At 30.8% G+C, this 16,994-nt stretch overlaps 1 protein-coding gene across 1 annotated transcript; it reads left to right on the top strand.

Moving 5' to 3' along the window:
• The first annotated feature begins 3,072 nt into the window (after nucleotides 1-3,072).
• On the top strand, nucleotides 3,073-4,548 carry LOC107941067 (ethylene-responsive transcription factor 4). The gene has a single exon (XM_016874583.2). It carries the CDS (start codon nucleotides 3,527-3,529, stop codon nucleotides 4,259-4,261), a length of 735 nt encoding a protein of 244 aa, XP_016730072.1. The 5' UTR covers nucleotides 3,073-3,526; the 3' UTR covers nucleotides 4,262-4,548.
• The last annotated feature ends 12,446 nt before the right edge of the window (nucleotides 4,549-16,994 follow it).

The following is a 16,994-nucleotide window of genomic DNA, read 5'->3' as shown; positions in this document are numbered from 1 at the left end:
TCTAATCTCACCGTCATTGCTGTTTTTATACTAACAGCAGGTAAACGCACCGCCCATCCAAACCTACCATTAATTTTAGCAGGAACAGGTGTAGTGAAGCTGCTTAGTCTCTCCGGTCAAGGCCTTGATTTATATATGTGGGTTCTTTTAATTCGATGGAGTTACGAGTTATGGTATGATCTATGTAGTTTGATGCGACGGTGTGTACGTGACTACTCGGACTCAATAAGGTTATTCATGTATGTGTCCATTTTATCTGAATAGAGATTCTATCAAATATTGTCGTAGGACTGTTGGAGATCAGCTTAGCGAGTTGTTTGATGAAGAGATAAAACAATCTTATTGTGACTAAACAAAAGCACGTGGTATGGAATCACATTCTTTTGTTGACTTATTACAGAACTGCAAAAACATGAGAATTCCATTGTCCATTTGATGGGGAAGAAGGAGGGAATAATGCTAAAAACATGGTTCGATGTATGGTCAACAAGCATAATTGAATTATGGTGAACCCAGATGCATGTTTTTTTTACACAATACTTAGAACCATGTATAACCCTTCTTCAACCCATAAATAGGAGTACAATGCGCTTCAGCGCACTAGAACTCACGTCTACCTATATTGGCGACAATACTCATGCAATTAAGTTAAACTCAATCGACGATGTCTGCAAATTTTAGATTTGATTTTCTTTAAGAAAATTAAAAAAAAACATTGATATTCTTTTTTTTTTTCTTTTTCCCTACATATTTGAAATGTTCTATGTATTGAAAAGGATATAAGCTAGGTTAAAATGGAAATTTTTCATTTAGGTCTTTTAAAATTTTAAATTAGTAAAGGTAAAATTACACTTTGACCCCCTTAAAAATATAAAAATTTGATTTAATCCTTTAAAAATTATAAAGATATAAGCTATTAAGATGATAATATTTCATTTTTGCTATGATAAAAGTTATAATTTAATTTCGGCCGCCTTAAAAAAAATTCTAATTTTGCCCTTGCACGCATACCACAAGCCATTAATATTTCGAAATTAAAACAATTGATAAAAACCCTATTTTTGAGGTTTGACAAGAAAATCATTTTATATCTGTTCTTATTAACATAATGCTTAGAACCACCCATAGCCCCTCTCAACCCATAAATAAGAGGATATTGTGCTCCAGCGCACTTAAACCCACATCCTCCTACATTAGCAACAATACCCTTACCAATCGAGTTTGTTAAAATATATATTTTAACATTTTAAAATTGTTTTAATTACTATAGTGTAAAAAGATTTATTTATATTATAAAAAATAATTATAAATTCGATTCGATAAAATGGATTTTATCATGTGAACTATAGGTACCTATCCCACAGCCGCCATTAGGCCAAAATTCTATAATATATATTATTCCATCCATACACTTGGTAGCCGCCACGTTGCCATTTTTAATTTTTTTTAATCTAAATTTGATACTTAAATCTATCTGATTTATTTATGCAAATTTGATCCAATATTATCCTTAAATAATAATAAAAAAACCATCAAAGCTAAACACGTGAAGATTAGGTAGATAAAAACCCAAAGTAACAACTTTAGGTGAAATTTTGCTATTAGTCCCTGTACTTAGAAAAAGTCATGGATTTAATCTCTATACTTTTTATTTGGTCATTTTTAGTCTCTGTGTTTTTCAAACATTAAAAACATATTATCATATGTGTAATATTATGTCAGTTTATTATTTTCACATATTACTAAAAAATTTCAGTTAATGACTTATCGACTGTTATTTATGTTAAGACTAAAATTTTAAAATTTAAAAAGTATAGAGACTTAGATTGATCTAATTAAAGAAAATGTACTAAATCTACAATTGTACGCATGGTGGAAGACTAGTAATTGAATTTAACTAAATGGATTTAATTTCTACTGTTTAGGTCTAGACTAAAATTTTAAAAAATCGAGAAACTAAAATCCATCAAATAAAAGTATAATGACTAAATCTATAACTTTCACAAAATACAGAGACTAAGAGTAGAATTTAACCACAATTTTACAATACATTAATTCAAACATACGCAACGTGATGCTTAAACAGTCAGTTAAAAAAATCCATTAGCAGCAACAGTATTTAATTTATAATGGCCAAATAAGAGGGGGGGAATTGGAAGGGTAGTGGGGTAATTTTATAACGAGAGTGTGCGATTGACGCGGGGAATGAAGGGAGTAAGGGAAGAGAGTTGTCGGGTGAGATTGACACTAGATGTCAGAAGCTACTCATGTGGATAGCCAGCCATGCGTTGGAGTGCCTATCAACGCGCATAAAGGGAACAAAAGAAACGTGGCGAGATGTTATTGGGCATTGGGACGAACACCAGTTGGGCCCCAAGCGAGCGGTTCAATAGGGGAATTTAAGTAAAAAGGAAGTTTTTGAAATTAGAATAGAAAAAACAGCCAAGTCACACGGCGAGTTAGCAGAATATGCCGACAACTTGTTCAACCTTCCCTTTTTTCTCACTTTCGCCTCTTTTCTTCACGCGCCTCGTTTTTTTAATTACGGCCTAAACTTTTTTAGGAAGGTTAAATTTAATCAATCATCCTCAAATTATTCCCAAATTTACTAATTGGTCCATGAAATTTAAAATATCCTAATTTAATCTGTATTCTATTTGTATGGCATCAATCAAGTATTTTCTTTTGACTTAAGTGTTCAATGATGGTTGAATTTTGATATAGTGTATATTTGAAGTTCATAAATAAGACAGTAAACACGTGTACAAGCTATATAAGCAACTTGAACATGATACTAAACTTTATATAAAATTTTTAAATGTATCAGATCCATATTGTTTATGCAATAGGTAATTACTTTTTTACAATTTGATACATTTGTTTTCGATATGCTACACATTCATATGAGAATTTAACCAGAGATGTAGTCAGACGCCCCAAAAATGGTAAAATATCTTTTAATCTATTTGGATTTTATGAAATTATATATTAGTATAATGATAAAATTGCGCTTTAGTTCGTAATACTTCAAAAACCTGATTAAAACTTTTTAAAATTCAATCCTCAATTTAAAATTTAGGCTGTAATTGTATACCAAACTTTTAGTACAAAGGGTAAGTGCTAGAGTTTGCTGTTTTATTTTCAAGGTGAGTGAAAATGACGTGAAGGAAGAGAGAGTGATATGTAGCCCAAAGCACCGCACACAAACAAGAACAGTACAACTGCCGTTGGATGATGATAATGATGATAGAGTATGCTGTCTTCAAGACAACCCCACAAGCCACGTAATCTGGTTTTTTATGAAACTTACGAAACTGCCATGACGCACCAATCTTTTTCTCTCAGTCAAATCTGTTGTTGACTGTGGCCACCCCTCTTCATTCAATTCCTCGCCGATTCGTCCTTTCCCCTCTATAAAAACATCGTCGTGCCCTTGCACCAATTTCAACAAATCCAAACGACAATTCCCCCACCATTTTTTCCTCTCTCAACAAAATTTCATCACTCTTAAAACGGAGCTTCCTAAATGGCGCCGAGGGAGAAAACGGCGGACGTCAAGGGAAACGGGAATGGGTGTACTAAAGAGGTTCATTTTAGAGGAGTAAGGAAGCGTCCATGGGGTCGTTACGCCGCTGAGATCAGAGATCCAGGGAAGAAAAGCCGTGTTTGGCTTGGAACTTTTGATACAGCTGAGGAAGCGGCCAAGGCCTACGACGCCGCCGCCAGAGAATTCCGCGGCGCCAAGGCGAAGACTAATTTCCCCCTCCCTGGTGAAATCCTCAACAATGGTAGTAACTGTAACAACAATGGCGATACCAACTGCAGCAACAACAATAACAATCACAGCCCTAGCCGGAGTAGCACCGTGGAGTCATCAAGCCACGAGCCGCCGACAGTCGTCAAGTGTTCACCGTTGGATCTCAATCTCGGACACGGTGCAGTCATCGGGTACGGATCTCCAGCCGTCAGGCTTCCTTTCCCTCAAATTTCGTCGGTCACCGGTTTTTTCGCCAACGGCGTCCCGGCAGTTGCAGCCCCCCAAGTTTTTTACTTCGACGCGTTGGTCCGACCCGGTGTTATGAAAGGACAGCAGTATCAACAACGGTTGAGATTCGATCACCGTGATTATCACGAAACTTTCAACGCTGGTGTACAAAGCGACTCAGATTCGTCCTCCGTCGTTGATTTAAACCACCACGAGATCAAACGGCGACCGCTTCTCAATATCGATCTCAACCAACCTGCTCCGGAAGTCGCGTGATTATTATTTTTTAAAATTGCCGATATCAAGAACCGGAAAAAAAAACCTACAAAATTTCAATTTTCTATCTTTAAAATCGTTAATCTTCTTTTTAGTCCCAAATTTGAAAATTAGACAAGAAATTATACCCAAAAAAAAAATTACGCGAGAGCGGCGTAAATTGTGAATACGTAGATGAAAAACCTCCCTTTTTTGCAGCAGAGAAACGTTAGTTTGTAGTCTGTTGTTTCATATTAATTTCTGTAATTCTTTTTTATTTTCAATGAATTAATTAGTAATTACGAAGAGCAATTTTCTTAATTAACCTTTGTTAATTATTTAAAAAATGGATAATACTAAATACTAATTACCAGTTATATACACGAGATAGACCATACATTTACTAGCGATGATAATAAAATTAAATACTATAACTATATTGCAGTAAAATAAACGCCATAGAAAAAACCTGAAATTATATATTTTTTTTTTGAAGTGATATGGTAACAACTTTCTTAATTTGCAAGTTACTATAATTTCAATTATTAGGATTGTTTTTTTTTTTTGGTATTTTCTTTTCTTTAACACAATTGAAAGTAATGGATTAACTAAATCACCATGAGAGATTCCTCTGATTTAGGGTTTATTTGAAATTGATTTCACACATTATTGCAACTCTAAAATTTCAACCTTTTTAGCAAAACTTGAAATCCAAATTAATTCAATTTTGTAATAAAATATTACAAACTTTTAATTTGGCCCAAGCTCAAAAAAACAATCTTAATTTGAACTTTAGTAAAAAATTAAATTAGAACAAAATTTGAATCATTAAAATAATAAGTATTTTCTGTCAAAATTTTTCTAGTTTTAAATTTTAATTAAACTGTCTTCGATATATTATTAACAAAAAAATAAACACATAATCTTTTCTAAAAACCATTAACAACTATAATAATTGAACAGTAAATAATTTAATTTAATTTTTAAAGTACAAGATTCACTAAAATTCTTAGGAAATAGCAATATATATATTTTTAATGGGTAAAGATGATAATGATTCAGTTGGTATGGGTAGAGGTGTCCATGGGTCGGGCCGGGTTCGGGCTAGGCCCAAAAAAATTTCGGTATTAGTTCAGGCCCATCCCATGGACACCTTAGGTATGGGTGACTACTCCACAATTATTTTTATTAATATATTTTTGGGTAAATTATAATAGTTATTTTTATTTGTCTTAGGTTACATTTTAGTTACTTATATTTAAAATGTTACGTTTTAGTCGCTTACGTTATCGTATTGTCACGTTTTAGTTACTAAACCGTTAATTAAATTAAATTGTTCAAAAAAATAAAAGTATAGAACTAATTTTTACAAATTGAAAACATAGAAAATTTATGTTAAAAAATAAAAAATGGAGGAAAAAAAAGAAAGAAGTAGAAGAAAATGGGAAAAGAAAAAGGAAAGTTAAATTAACATTAAAGAAAAAAATAAATTACCCAAAACGAAAAAAAAATGGGGACTGATTGTACAAATTAACCCAAAATTTTTGTTTAAAATGATGATTTAACATGGCACGTTAGCTTATCGTTACACCGTTAAACAGAAATTAATGGCTCAGTGACTAAAATGTAACATTTCAAATATAAGTGACTAAAATATAGCTTGAGGTAAATAAACGTGACTATTTTAATTATTTACCCTATATTTTAAAATTTTAGAAAAATAAAAACAATTGCGAAATTTAATAAGATTAGCATAATTACTATGTCTTATACAGTAACAAAATAAACAGTAAAAAAAGGGGGGGTAAAAAGATGGGAGTGATATTATAAGAGGAAAACAAGCGGCGCGCGTAAGCGGAAAGAGCGGGTTTCTAAGTAGGAGACCGGCAATAATTATTAAAAACTTTTTCCCATGTTTTTAACTTCTCGAGATTCGCGTGTGAACTACACGTGTTATACGGCCGTCCGATCTATTGAATCTGTTTTTACGTCTCTACCACTTCCAAAATCTAATCATTTACCGTCAAAACTAAATAATAATAAATAAATAAAAGGTGGAGGGGGAAGGGGACAAGACCGGGCCCACGTGGAACGCAAGCGCTGGAAGTGGTAAGTGTGGATGCGCGGCTGCCGCTTTTTATTGTGTTTATCGGTCTTTGGTCGCCGATACATATGCTGAAAGTCAAAGATTTCGCTTTCCCCCTCGTTATTGTTGCTGGTTTTGTAATTAATATAATTTCTCATTTTCATTATACTGTATGAGATACAAACCTCGCGTTTTCTTTTTCTTTTTTTTTTATCAATTATTTAATAATATTTTAATTTTTTTATATCATTCACATATTCTTTTAACTAAAACTTTGAATGATCCCAAAACTTAAATTTTGGATCTTGAACTGATAAACCCTTAATATTAAATCTTAAACTAACCCTACATTCTAAACTTTAAGCCTTAAATATTATATCTTGAATCCTAAAACACTGGATTAAGTTACATTTATTTTTTAATCTAAACTCTAGATTTTAAATCTTGAAACTCTGAATCCTAAATTTTGAAGCTTGAATTTTAAACTACTAAATCTTAAACTCTAAATTTTATATTTTGAACCTTGAAATCCTAAACAATAAAACATTGTATCTTGAATCCTAAAACCCTAGACTTTGAAACCTTGAATCAAGTTACATTCATTTTTTTAATCCGAACTCTAAACTTTAAATCTTGAAACTCTAAACCTTAAACTTTAAAACTTAAATTTTAAAACACCGAACGTTAACATCTAAATATTGTATTTGAATCTTGAAACCCTAAAATATTCATTTTTAAAAAGAAATTATATATATATTTTAAAAAAAAGGACAAGTATGTACTAAAATCGACCGTCAAAATAATAATACAATAAAGTGGAAAGAGGCAAAAAATAATAAAAAAAAATAAAAAAATAAAGAATCGTAATAAAGGAGATGTTAGGTTAGGTTGAAGAATTGTGGGGCGGCTGCCGGCTTACCATTATATACATATATTGCCTTAATTCGTTTCCTATGAGGTGACACTTGTCTCTCTTTAAAAAAAAATATTTTCTTTTCATTTCCATGGCTGCTGATTTTCTGTTTTTATTATTATTTATTTATTTTATTTAGTTTTCTAGAAGGCTGTCCCGCATCTTTACTTGCTTTGGGGATTTATGCTACGTCGTTTTCGACCGTCGTACAGATTTTGCCATTCATGGGCTCAGAAAATATTATTTAATGTCTAATCAAATTTATTCAGGCTATTTATTTGGCCTACTTTATTATTAGCTATAGATAAATATTTTTTATTAAAAAAAAAGGAAATTATGAAACTTCAATTTCAAAGGCAAGACAGTTTTGCTATTATTGGATTGCCCCATATCATGAGGAAACAAAGAAAAATGTTAAAGCCGTCAGAGACACGTACGGTGTCGGGAGAACCTGACAGCCTCACACGTGGTTACAACTTTACCTAACTAACAAGAGGTGTAATTGTAAATTGTAATTCCACACACTTTCCTCACCCCCTTAATTATTTTTTCAACTTAATCTTTAAACTTCAAACTTCAAACTTTGTAATTATCTTTCCATACCGGCCCCACATGCTATCAATAATCATATATCGCATATCTGTATTTGTAGTACAATTTCGTAACACTAATTTATTTAAAGCATCATTTGAATAATTCCTAATTTATATCTCCTCTTTATTTGACTCGAACTTAAATAGATACATAGGTCTCAACCAACATACTAATTTGATACTTAGTGTCTCATCAAAGAATCCGAAATCTATAGATTGCACCTAGAGCTCAACAGTAAAACCGAAGTAAAGGTTGTGCCTGGGACTTATCAATTTGACACTTAGTGTCTCATTGAAGCATCTAAAATATATAGAAGCTACTTATCACTTAATAGAGGTGATTGGTAAATAGAGTTTTTAGTCATTTTTAGTTGATTTGAGCACAAATAAACGATTAGGTAGTTAAACACTCTATTGTAATGTTTGGTGAATAGAGGTTTGTAAGAGTTTGTTGAGTTAAAACCTCAGAAACAAAAAAATGCCAGAATGGACAACTTTTTTCAAAATTGATTGGGAATGAGATATGTACAATTACATATCTGATCATACTTACTAAAAAATTACTCCCTTTACCACATGCTTTCAAATCTAATAAAGGACTACCAAGATATTAGTAGCTTCCGTTCTCTTGTTTTCACTTTCACATTCAAAGTTAAAAGTAAATCTCAAAAAAAAAAAATTTCACCGCGAATCTATAAAAATTAACATTACCACGACATAATTATCACTAATTTACATACAATGAACATGACATAATTTTCACAAGGTTAATATTTATCAATTCACACCATATTAATATTCTTTCTTTTCTTCAGTTTCCACCGGTTGAAGATGATAACATTTTCTCTTTCTTTTCATTTTGTTTATTATTTATACTTTAATTAACATGTTTTAATATTAATTAATTAACATAAATCCTTAATTAACTTAAGTTAATGATATCCACATCAAATTTTAATATTATATTTTTTAATTTGGTTTATTTACTATCTTAATTCTTTGGATAATTGTTATCTAAGCCCCCAAGCTTTTTCCTAATTAAAAATGTATAACGATTAAAGTTTTACAGTTTAGTCACTAGGCCATAATTTATCACAGTTTCGATTAAATTATTTAACTGAAATTTAATTCATTAATATAATAACTTTGTAAATATTCATATTTAATATTTATTGACTCGATTTATAAAAATGAGATTTCGAAACTATATTTTTCGACACTACTAAAAATTAGGTCTAATCGGGGAAGAGTGAAGGAAACGCACACACAATTATTAAGAGACTCATAAATACCCTAAACGGGCCGATTAGTTATCAACACCTATATTGTTGATGGAAAGCAAGTTGCGACTCGTTTTAGTGCTTGTTGGTTCAGATTTTCCAGTAGGAACAAGAACCTTATGGCACTTCAACCGACCACCAAAGGCTTCGATTTTAACAAGAACAAATACTGGGTGGAGGAGCTGCTTGATTTTGCCGAGGTTGCGGCAAGAAAAGATCGCTGGTGGGTAAATCCATCTGACTGAAGTTGGGACGCTCAAGATTTTTTCAAAGCTTTATTTACTTTCTTGAAAGCTGTGTTTATGATGTCCTCTGGTTTTATTTAGTTTATTAAAGGAAGGTCACTCATTTAGCGAACTGTATTTTTGAGGAGAGAGTGTTTTGATTATTCACTGTGGATTGTAGTTATTAGGCGATTTTTCCTCTTTTCAATGAACTCCAATTTTTTATTAAGAAAATCATAGCACTTTATAGTCTTAATGAGAGAAATTACATCCTAATACTAAAGACTACGTTATTAAGAGGACTATAATATAAAAAAATCAATTTTCAAAAAAAAATACCACTATCTTATAGTATAAAAATTAAAAATTAAAAATTAATTCGAATTAAAAAAATTTATAAAAATTCGATCGTATCCAATCCAATCCTGCTCAGTGCAAATATTTAATAGTATTGCGATACCCGTAGCCATGGGCGATTGCTTTCAAAGGTGAGAAGAATACAAAACAAACATTAAAGTTCATAGACGTAAGCCGCCAAGGTTGTTCGGCGGTCACGTTCCATGTTCCCCACTATGCTCAACAACATTATAGTACTCTTGGTCCAAAACCACTATCCAAACCGACTACTTCTTGTCCATTTGCCATCATTCATCGTGCTGGGATTTCATTGGTTGCCACTATGATTCCACGAAAGATTATATTTATACCAAAATGACCTCTCTTTGTCTAAATACCTAGAATTTAAAATGGTTCAATTTTGTTATTAGTCCTTGAGTTGTAAACTTAATTTTTGTACATTTTGTTTCTACTTTCTGAGTTTTGAAATTTCAGTTACGCAAGTTGAAGGGTTCGACATTTTTAGAAGAAGTCCTTGAAATATTGTCTATCAAGTAGCAAGTTGAATCCCAAACAATGATTGGTATTGGATCCAAAGTTTCTGTGCTTAGTTTTCGCCCCAAATAGTCTCTTGCTTTCATCTAGAGCTTAGAAGGGTTTACGTTGGGAGTGCCTTCACCCACCAAGGAAATGTAAGCATTTTGCTCTTGATAGGGTTTGAATTCATGCCCTTATATGGTATTTGTCAGTAAGATTAATACCTAGGTTCAAACCCCACCAATAGCAAATGCTAACATTTCCATAGTTGATGTATGCGCTTTGTGCTCTCACTCGAGGCACTTAATGGAATTGGGAGACAAAGCTCGTAACTAAAACTAAGCATAGTTGTCCCAAGCCCAGTAACAACCATTGTTGGGAGTTCGATCAATTGCCCAATAGACGATACTTCAAAGACTTCTCTCGAATGAGTCGATTGCCTTCGATAACCTATAACGATACAATTAATTCATTTAGGTCAGATTATGTTATTAGTCCCACACTATGTTTTGTTATTGATTCAGTTTTTATTCTTTAATTTGATCGTGTACAATTCTTATTATTATTTAAAATTTTGAAATTCTATTCTTAACTCAAGCAGTAGTTATTAAATTCATTAATTAAAATAATATAATTTTTCGTGAGTACTAGCAAATTGACACGACATTAGACATATGAAAATATATTGTCAATACAAAATTTTGAGAATAGCAAAATTCAACTTAATGAATTTAGTTGTTATTGTCTTGATTAATATTGAAATTTCATATTTAAAAAGTACAAAGATGAGAAATGACCAAATTAAAATAGAGGAATTAAAATACGCAACTTAGGCATAATATAAGGACTAGTACCAAAATTTGACCCTTTCTTCATTGCTCTTTTTTCTTCTCCCTTTGAAATTAACAAAGCGTTTACTTTAGTCAACACACTTTTTATATAGCCTTTTCTTTTACGTGTTAGCTGTGTTATTAGGACTAAATTGATAAAAAAATATAAATATTGGTGATCAAAATGATGATTATGCCTAAATGTAAAAGAAAAGAAAATTGGTCGTAATGGGCCCCCCATTATCCTCCATGTTACGGAGATGTATGGAATAATTATTGTGTTTTCTCTCTTTTGGGATTTAATTGAATTTTTGTATTTTTATAAAGAAATTTTGAAGATGAAAGTGAAGTCCTTATATTTAATTATGTATTTTGATTGTCCACATTGGGACCACCGAATTTGCGGACGGGATTTAGCCACCGTCCAAACAAAGCCTCCCTTGTGTGTGGATCCTAAGTCCTGCCCCCAACTAACATATCTTTTTAATCCTTACCTATAAATTAAGGACTTGGTTGAAAAATAAATAAATAAATTGAACATAAGTCATTTTATAGATTTATTTTTTTTAAGTCAAATAATTTACGATAAAAAAAATTGATATATTTGTTTAATGAAAATTGTGGAAAATGATAAGTCACTTAGAACATGCTTATCACTTAATGGAGGTGATTGGTAAGCAGTGTTTTAAGTAATTTTTAGTTGATTTGAGCTCAAATAAACGATTGGGTAGTTAAACACTCTATTGTAATGATTGGTTAATGGAGATCTGTAAGAGTTTATTGAGTTAAAACCTCAAAAAGAAAAAATGGCAGAATGGATAACTTTTTTCAAAATTGATTGGGAATGAGATATGTGCAATGACATATCTGATCATACTTGCTAAAAAATTACTCCCTTCCCCAAATGCTCTCAAATCTAATAAATGTGCTAAGATATTAGTAGCTTCCATTCTCTCATTTTCACTTTCACATTCAAAGTCCAAAGTAAATCTCAAAAAAAAAAAAAAACCTTAACCGTCAATCTATAAAAATCAACATTGCCACGACATAATTATCACTAATTTACATACAAAGAACATGACATAATTTTCACAAGGTTAATATCGATACACTATTAATATTTATCAATTTCCACAAGGTTAATATTTGCACTTAAAGAACTTAAAAAATTTGTTTATTTAAAATTACAAAAATATTCACTAAGTAATTTCCGTAATGGGTGTTTTATTTTCTTCGTAATAGTGTTTTATTTCAGTAATTTCACCAAATAAAGACTAAAGTATTATAAATAAATAAATCGTTAGCAATAAAATGTGTCGTACCCTTATTTGTCATTTGATACTTATCAGCTTTCATTATCAGTTAAGTTTTACTAAACACTTTTAAATAAACGGTTAATAGAACCAGTTGATTAAACCAATTACTGTAATCAGCCTATTACCAAACAGACCAATATAATTTTCTTTATAAGAATTAAATTTTTAGTTTTTATAAAATAGAATAATGAAACTCAAAATTATACAATTTTATATATAAGCAAACTGCCGGCATTACCGCTAACTTCCATTGTGATTCCCTTTTTTATTGTTCGACTTTTAGTATTAGTTCACTTATTGATTTGGATATGTACGTAATTGTTATTGTGCCTGTATACTTAAAAAAAACGACTTATTAGGAAACTGGATACTTATCGAATGATTAGTTTGGATATAGTTATCGATACTGTAAGTACCCATGTGTTTACCTTTTAATCCACTACCTTTAAAAAATTCCGTATCATATTTGAATAGGCATTTAACACCTAAATTAATTGTCAGATCGATAAAAGGATTTGATTAGTATGAACTGATACTTCAATGATTCAATTAAAAGGTTTTGAAGTTGAAGGTCTAATTTAGAAGCCATGCAATAGTTTGGGGATAACTTTGAAGAAATGAAGCCTAGTTGTTGCAAAATCATTATCAATGCTTGAACAAATGGGTATGACGTGGGTTCATTGGGATTTCTGTTTTTGACAATTACTTCATGTATTTTCTTTTTCCTTTTAATTCTTTTGGATGATGAAATTAATAAGCAAAGCGAAGCCACCGTCCAACAAAAATGGCCCCAAATCCCAAAATGCTGACCAACCCATAAAACTCCAAACCTTCACTAAGCTCCCCCTTTCCTTTTCAATACTCGTTTCTTTTTCTAAGCTATGGATTTAGGGTTCGAATTTGATATCCCTAAAAAAAATTACTATCTCTTTTCAATCTTTAAATAGAAAATAAAATATGTTGTAGCACGTCTTTCTGCATAAGCAATAAGCTAATGGGATTGGCATAAGTGATTAAGGTTCCAATGCTTTGTGTGGTAAAAGTGCTATAGAGGTCACTGTTTTAAGAGCGTCGAATTATATGTTGTCCCTTCTATTAAAAAATGAATAAATTAGTCCATGTATGTTAGATTAAACAGTAAATTAGTCCTTGTGTTAAAAATTTCATCCATTTCTACCATTAAAAATTAGTCTATATACATTAGGATGAAGTGTACATGTCACTGTCTAGTTATTATGTTAGTTATATTAGTTTTTAACAGTATAAATAGATGTAATTTTTAATTTGCCTTTTGATTTAACATACAATGAATAATTTGTCTGCTTTAAAGTAAAGGGTGCAAAACGTAAACCTGTAATATACGAATTTTCACGATACTTTTATCTGCTTTGTGCATATAAATTAGATTCGAATTTTATAGATAGTAACATTGATTAAGAGATGTAAATTTGGCATATGTTGACCTTAGAGAAGGAACCTCCTCTACTCCTACATACATTATACATTATGTTATCAATCAAAGTTGTAATCTTTTGTGTTCTTCAAATTGATTTATGGTCACCACCGCCTAAACTTAAACTACAAAGCCTCTTGCCTTTAGTTGTTTTACAACTAGAACCACGAAACATGTTTCAATAGTGTTTTAGGTCTAATTTTATTTTCATCCCTCTACTTTTTCAAAATTAAGAATTTAATCTCTCTAGTTTAATTTATTAAGAATTTTGCATTTTTGTTCTTGAATTTGCTTTAGTGACGACAGTAATTCTTTATTATTTACTTGGTTTTGTATTGAAGTGATGCTCTACATTTTTACTGATTATATTATTTATTTGTTAAAGAATGTTTTTAGTGTGCTCTTTGTGAATATTATATTAATATTTTTTAATTTCGTGTTAGAGGGTCAACAATCATATATAATTCATATTGTAGTGATACTGAAAAAAGAAATGTACCTTGATTAAATTATTATTTTTAAAGATGCATTGAATAGTTTAGGTTAAAATATGATGTTAGTCGCTCTAATTTTATAGTATTTGGGATTTAGTCACTACATTTTAAAAGCCAAAAATTAAGTCCTCCTACTTTATTGATCTAAAAATCTCAACCCGTCATTAAAATTGTAAGTATTTTTTGTCATAATTTGTCGACCTTGTATGATGTACGACATATGATTGACAGGAAATAAACATGTTAGGTTGATAAATTGTAACAAAAACTGCCAACGAAGATAATGATTAGATTAGGATTTATAAATCAAAATAAATAGGAAGATTGGATTTTTAGCATTTAAAGTATAGGGACTAAACTCAAATTCTATATAAGTATAAGCACTAACAACATATTTTAACCAATAGTTTATAACCTATCTAACTAAAGATGGATAACCAATGATTGAATGGCGAAATTTTATCTTTCTAAAAAAATCAGAGATATTGAAAATTATTGATTGAAGAAAGTTTGTTGGGTTAGATAATAATGTAATCATATGCATGGAACATAAAATAATTTAAGATTGGTAGGTCGAGATCAATACGACATTGTTAACATTAAATTTGTAGTTGATGAATATATATATAATGAAAAATGTAGGAGAAAAAGTTGTCAATGAGAAAACTATTAGCTTTCATTACATGCTATGAATCATAGGTTAAATTTATTTAAATATAACCCATCGAGGTAATAAAATAATGATAAATATATTACTCGTGCGAGTTGATAATTAAATGAGGGTATGGAGTAATTTTAAAACTCGTGATCAGCACCTATCCCTTAATGGGTTTACAGAAGATATCTTGAGAAATTAAAAAAAAAGTGATTTTTTAAAAAAACGATAATTGAACTTGGGTAAATTGTTGTTTAAATGAATGTTACAAATATTGCAATAATATGAACATATCTTACTAGTCAATATTTTTAACTCAATAGAGATTTGATTAGATTTGATTTGAAATGTGAAGATTTGTTAATTAGTAGGATTTTTCTTTTTTTTAGGGATAAAGATAGAGCTGATTTATGGGCGATATTGTTATATAAAGGGGATTATTTCATTGTCATAAATTTAGCAATAAGTGATCGATGTATTGGTTAGACACGTATTTTAAGGGGAGACGTATGCTCAAATCTTAAAGATAAAATTGTTGAGGAAGATAATTACAAACCTCAAATATGAATTTTTAAAACCGAAATGAAAAGTACCAAAAAACTAATTGTCACTCAGTTTAACTAGGGACTACAATTTTCCATGAAAACCATGAACATAAGAGTATTAAAGCAAATCTATTGGAGTTATTTTGCTTGATGCAATTTTTGTTATTTATTCCTTTTTGTATGAGGTATTTGCTATTGAAGGTATAGACATCAAGTAGGAAATGTTAGGTTTGCTGCTGAGTGAGTTCATTAGAAGTACTCGAGACTAAAACTACAATATGATCTTTAGATTGATTGGGTTTAAATTGATGCTTGTACTTGTTATATAATTACAATAAAATATATAATAATTCGACTCGGAATTTAATTTGATTATCGATCCAAAATAGCTATGATTTAAGTAATCTCAGATACTCCATTTCGGAGTTTGGATTCTGCTTTCTGAACCGGGACTCCATACCCCTCCATCTCGTCTTCTGTTGATACCATGTATCAACATTACTCAACTTTTGTAACAAATTTCAACTCTGAAAGAAACCCTACAAATATAAATGTATTCACTGATTTACCTAAACAATCTTTAATGTATACATCTCATTAATTTATCTTTTGTTGCAACAAGACAACCTTCCCATGATGTGGTTTGAATACCATTCAATGTTTCTACCATGATCTGCCAAACCCTAAGCCATCATTTTAGGGGTTAAAACGATCCAATGTTGGTATTCCCTAGCTAGCTAGGCCGCCTCAACCACATTATTATGCTTTTGGCCTTTATTTATCCATGGGGGGTACACAACCAATATGGCAATGGGAATTTTTTTGGGTGGAAACTATTCAATGGAAGGCTATCAATATGCCAATTTGCCTTTTTTATTTTGACTCAAAAGTCTTTCCATTCCGCATGATCCTTTAAAAAGCATAGTGCAATAATAGTATGGTACATTGCTTTTAACATTTTTGCCACTATGTTTTAACCCTATTTGGCTTTTGATTTTGGCTTATCAATCTACTTCAAATTTGTGCTTTTTATATCAGACTTGTATCATTGTTAGTATTACTAGAATATATTAAGGTTGTAAGCGAATACGGTGTTGGATGATTTTTGTTCATTTGCATTCGTTTGTAAAATTAAGTGAACGAACATGAACAGGATTCCGAGGCTTGTTTATTAACCAAACTGAACAAGAACAAGACATTTTAATTCACCAATGTTCATGAATAACCTCATTTAATAAATCATTGAAGCTTGTTTATTGTTCGGTTATTATAGTATTGATAATATTACTATTGTTTGTCTGTTTATTTATGTTTCTCTTATTATTCACGATTAAATGTATATTTGTTTACAAATATGGTCATGTTCAATTATATGTTCGTGACAATATTTGTGTCATGTTCACGAACATATTTGTTTGATGTTTAAAAACAAGTACATTTAATACAAACAAGAGATTATACAAGCATATATAATTTTAAACAAACGAATATG

The sequence above is a fragment of the Gossypium hirsutum genome, chromosome D10, assembly GCF_007990345.1.
Source record: "Gossypium hirsutum isolate 1008001.06 chromosome D10, Gossypium_hirsutum_v2.1, whole genome shotgun sequence".
NCBI lineage: Eukaryota > Viridiplantae > Streptophyta > Magnoliopsida > Malvales > Malvaceae > Gossypium > Gossypium hirsutum.
The sequence above is the reverse complement of the archived record's forward strand: the minus strand, read 5'-3'. Positions and strand labels throughout refer to the sequence as shown.

Bases quoted from the DNA above. Each gene is read 5' to 3' on its own strand.
- LOC107941067 (XM_016874583.2), top strand. From the start codon at position 3,527: ATGGCGCCGAGGGAGAAAACGGCGGACGTCAAGGGAAACGGGAATGGG.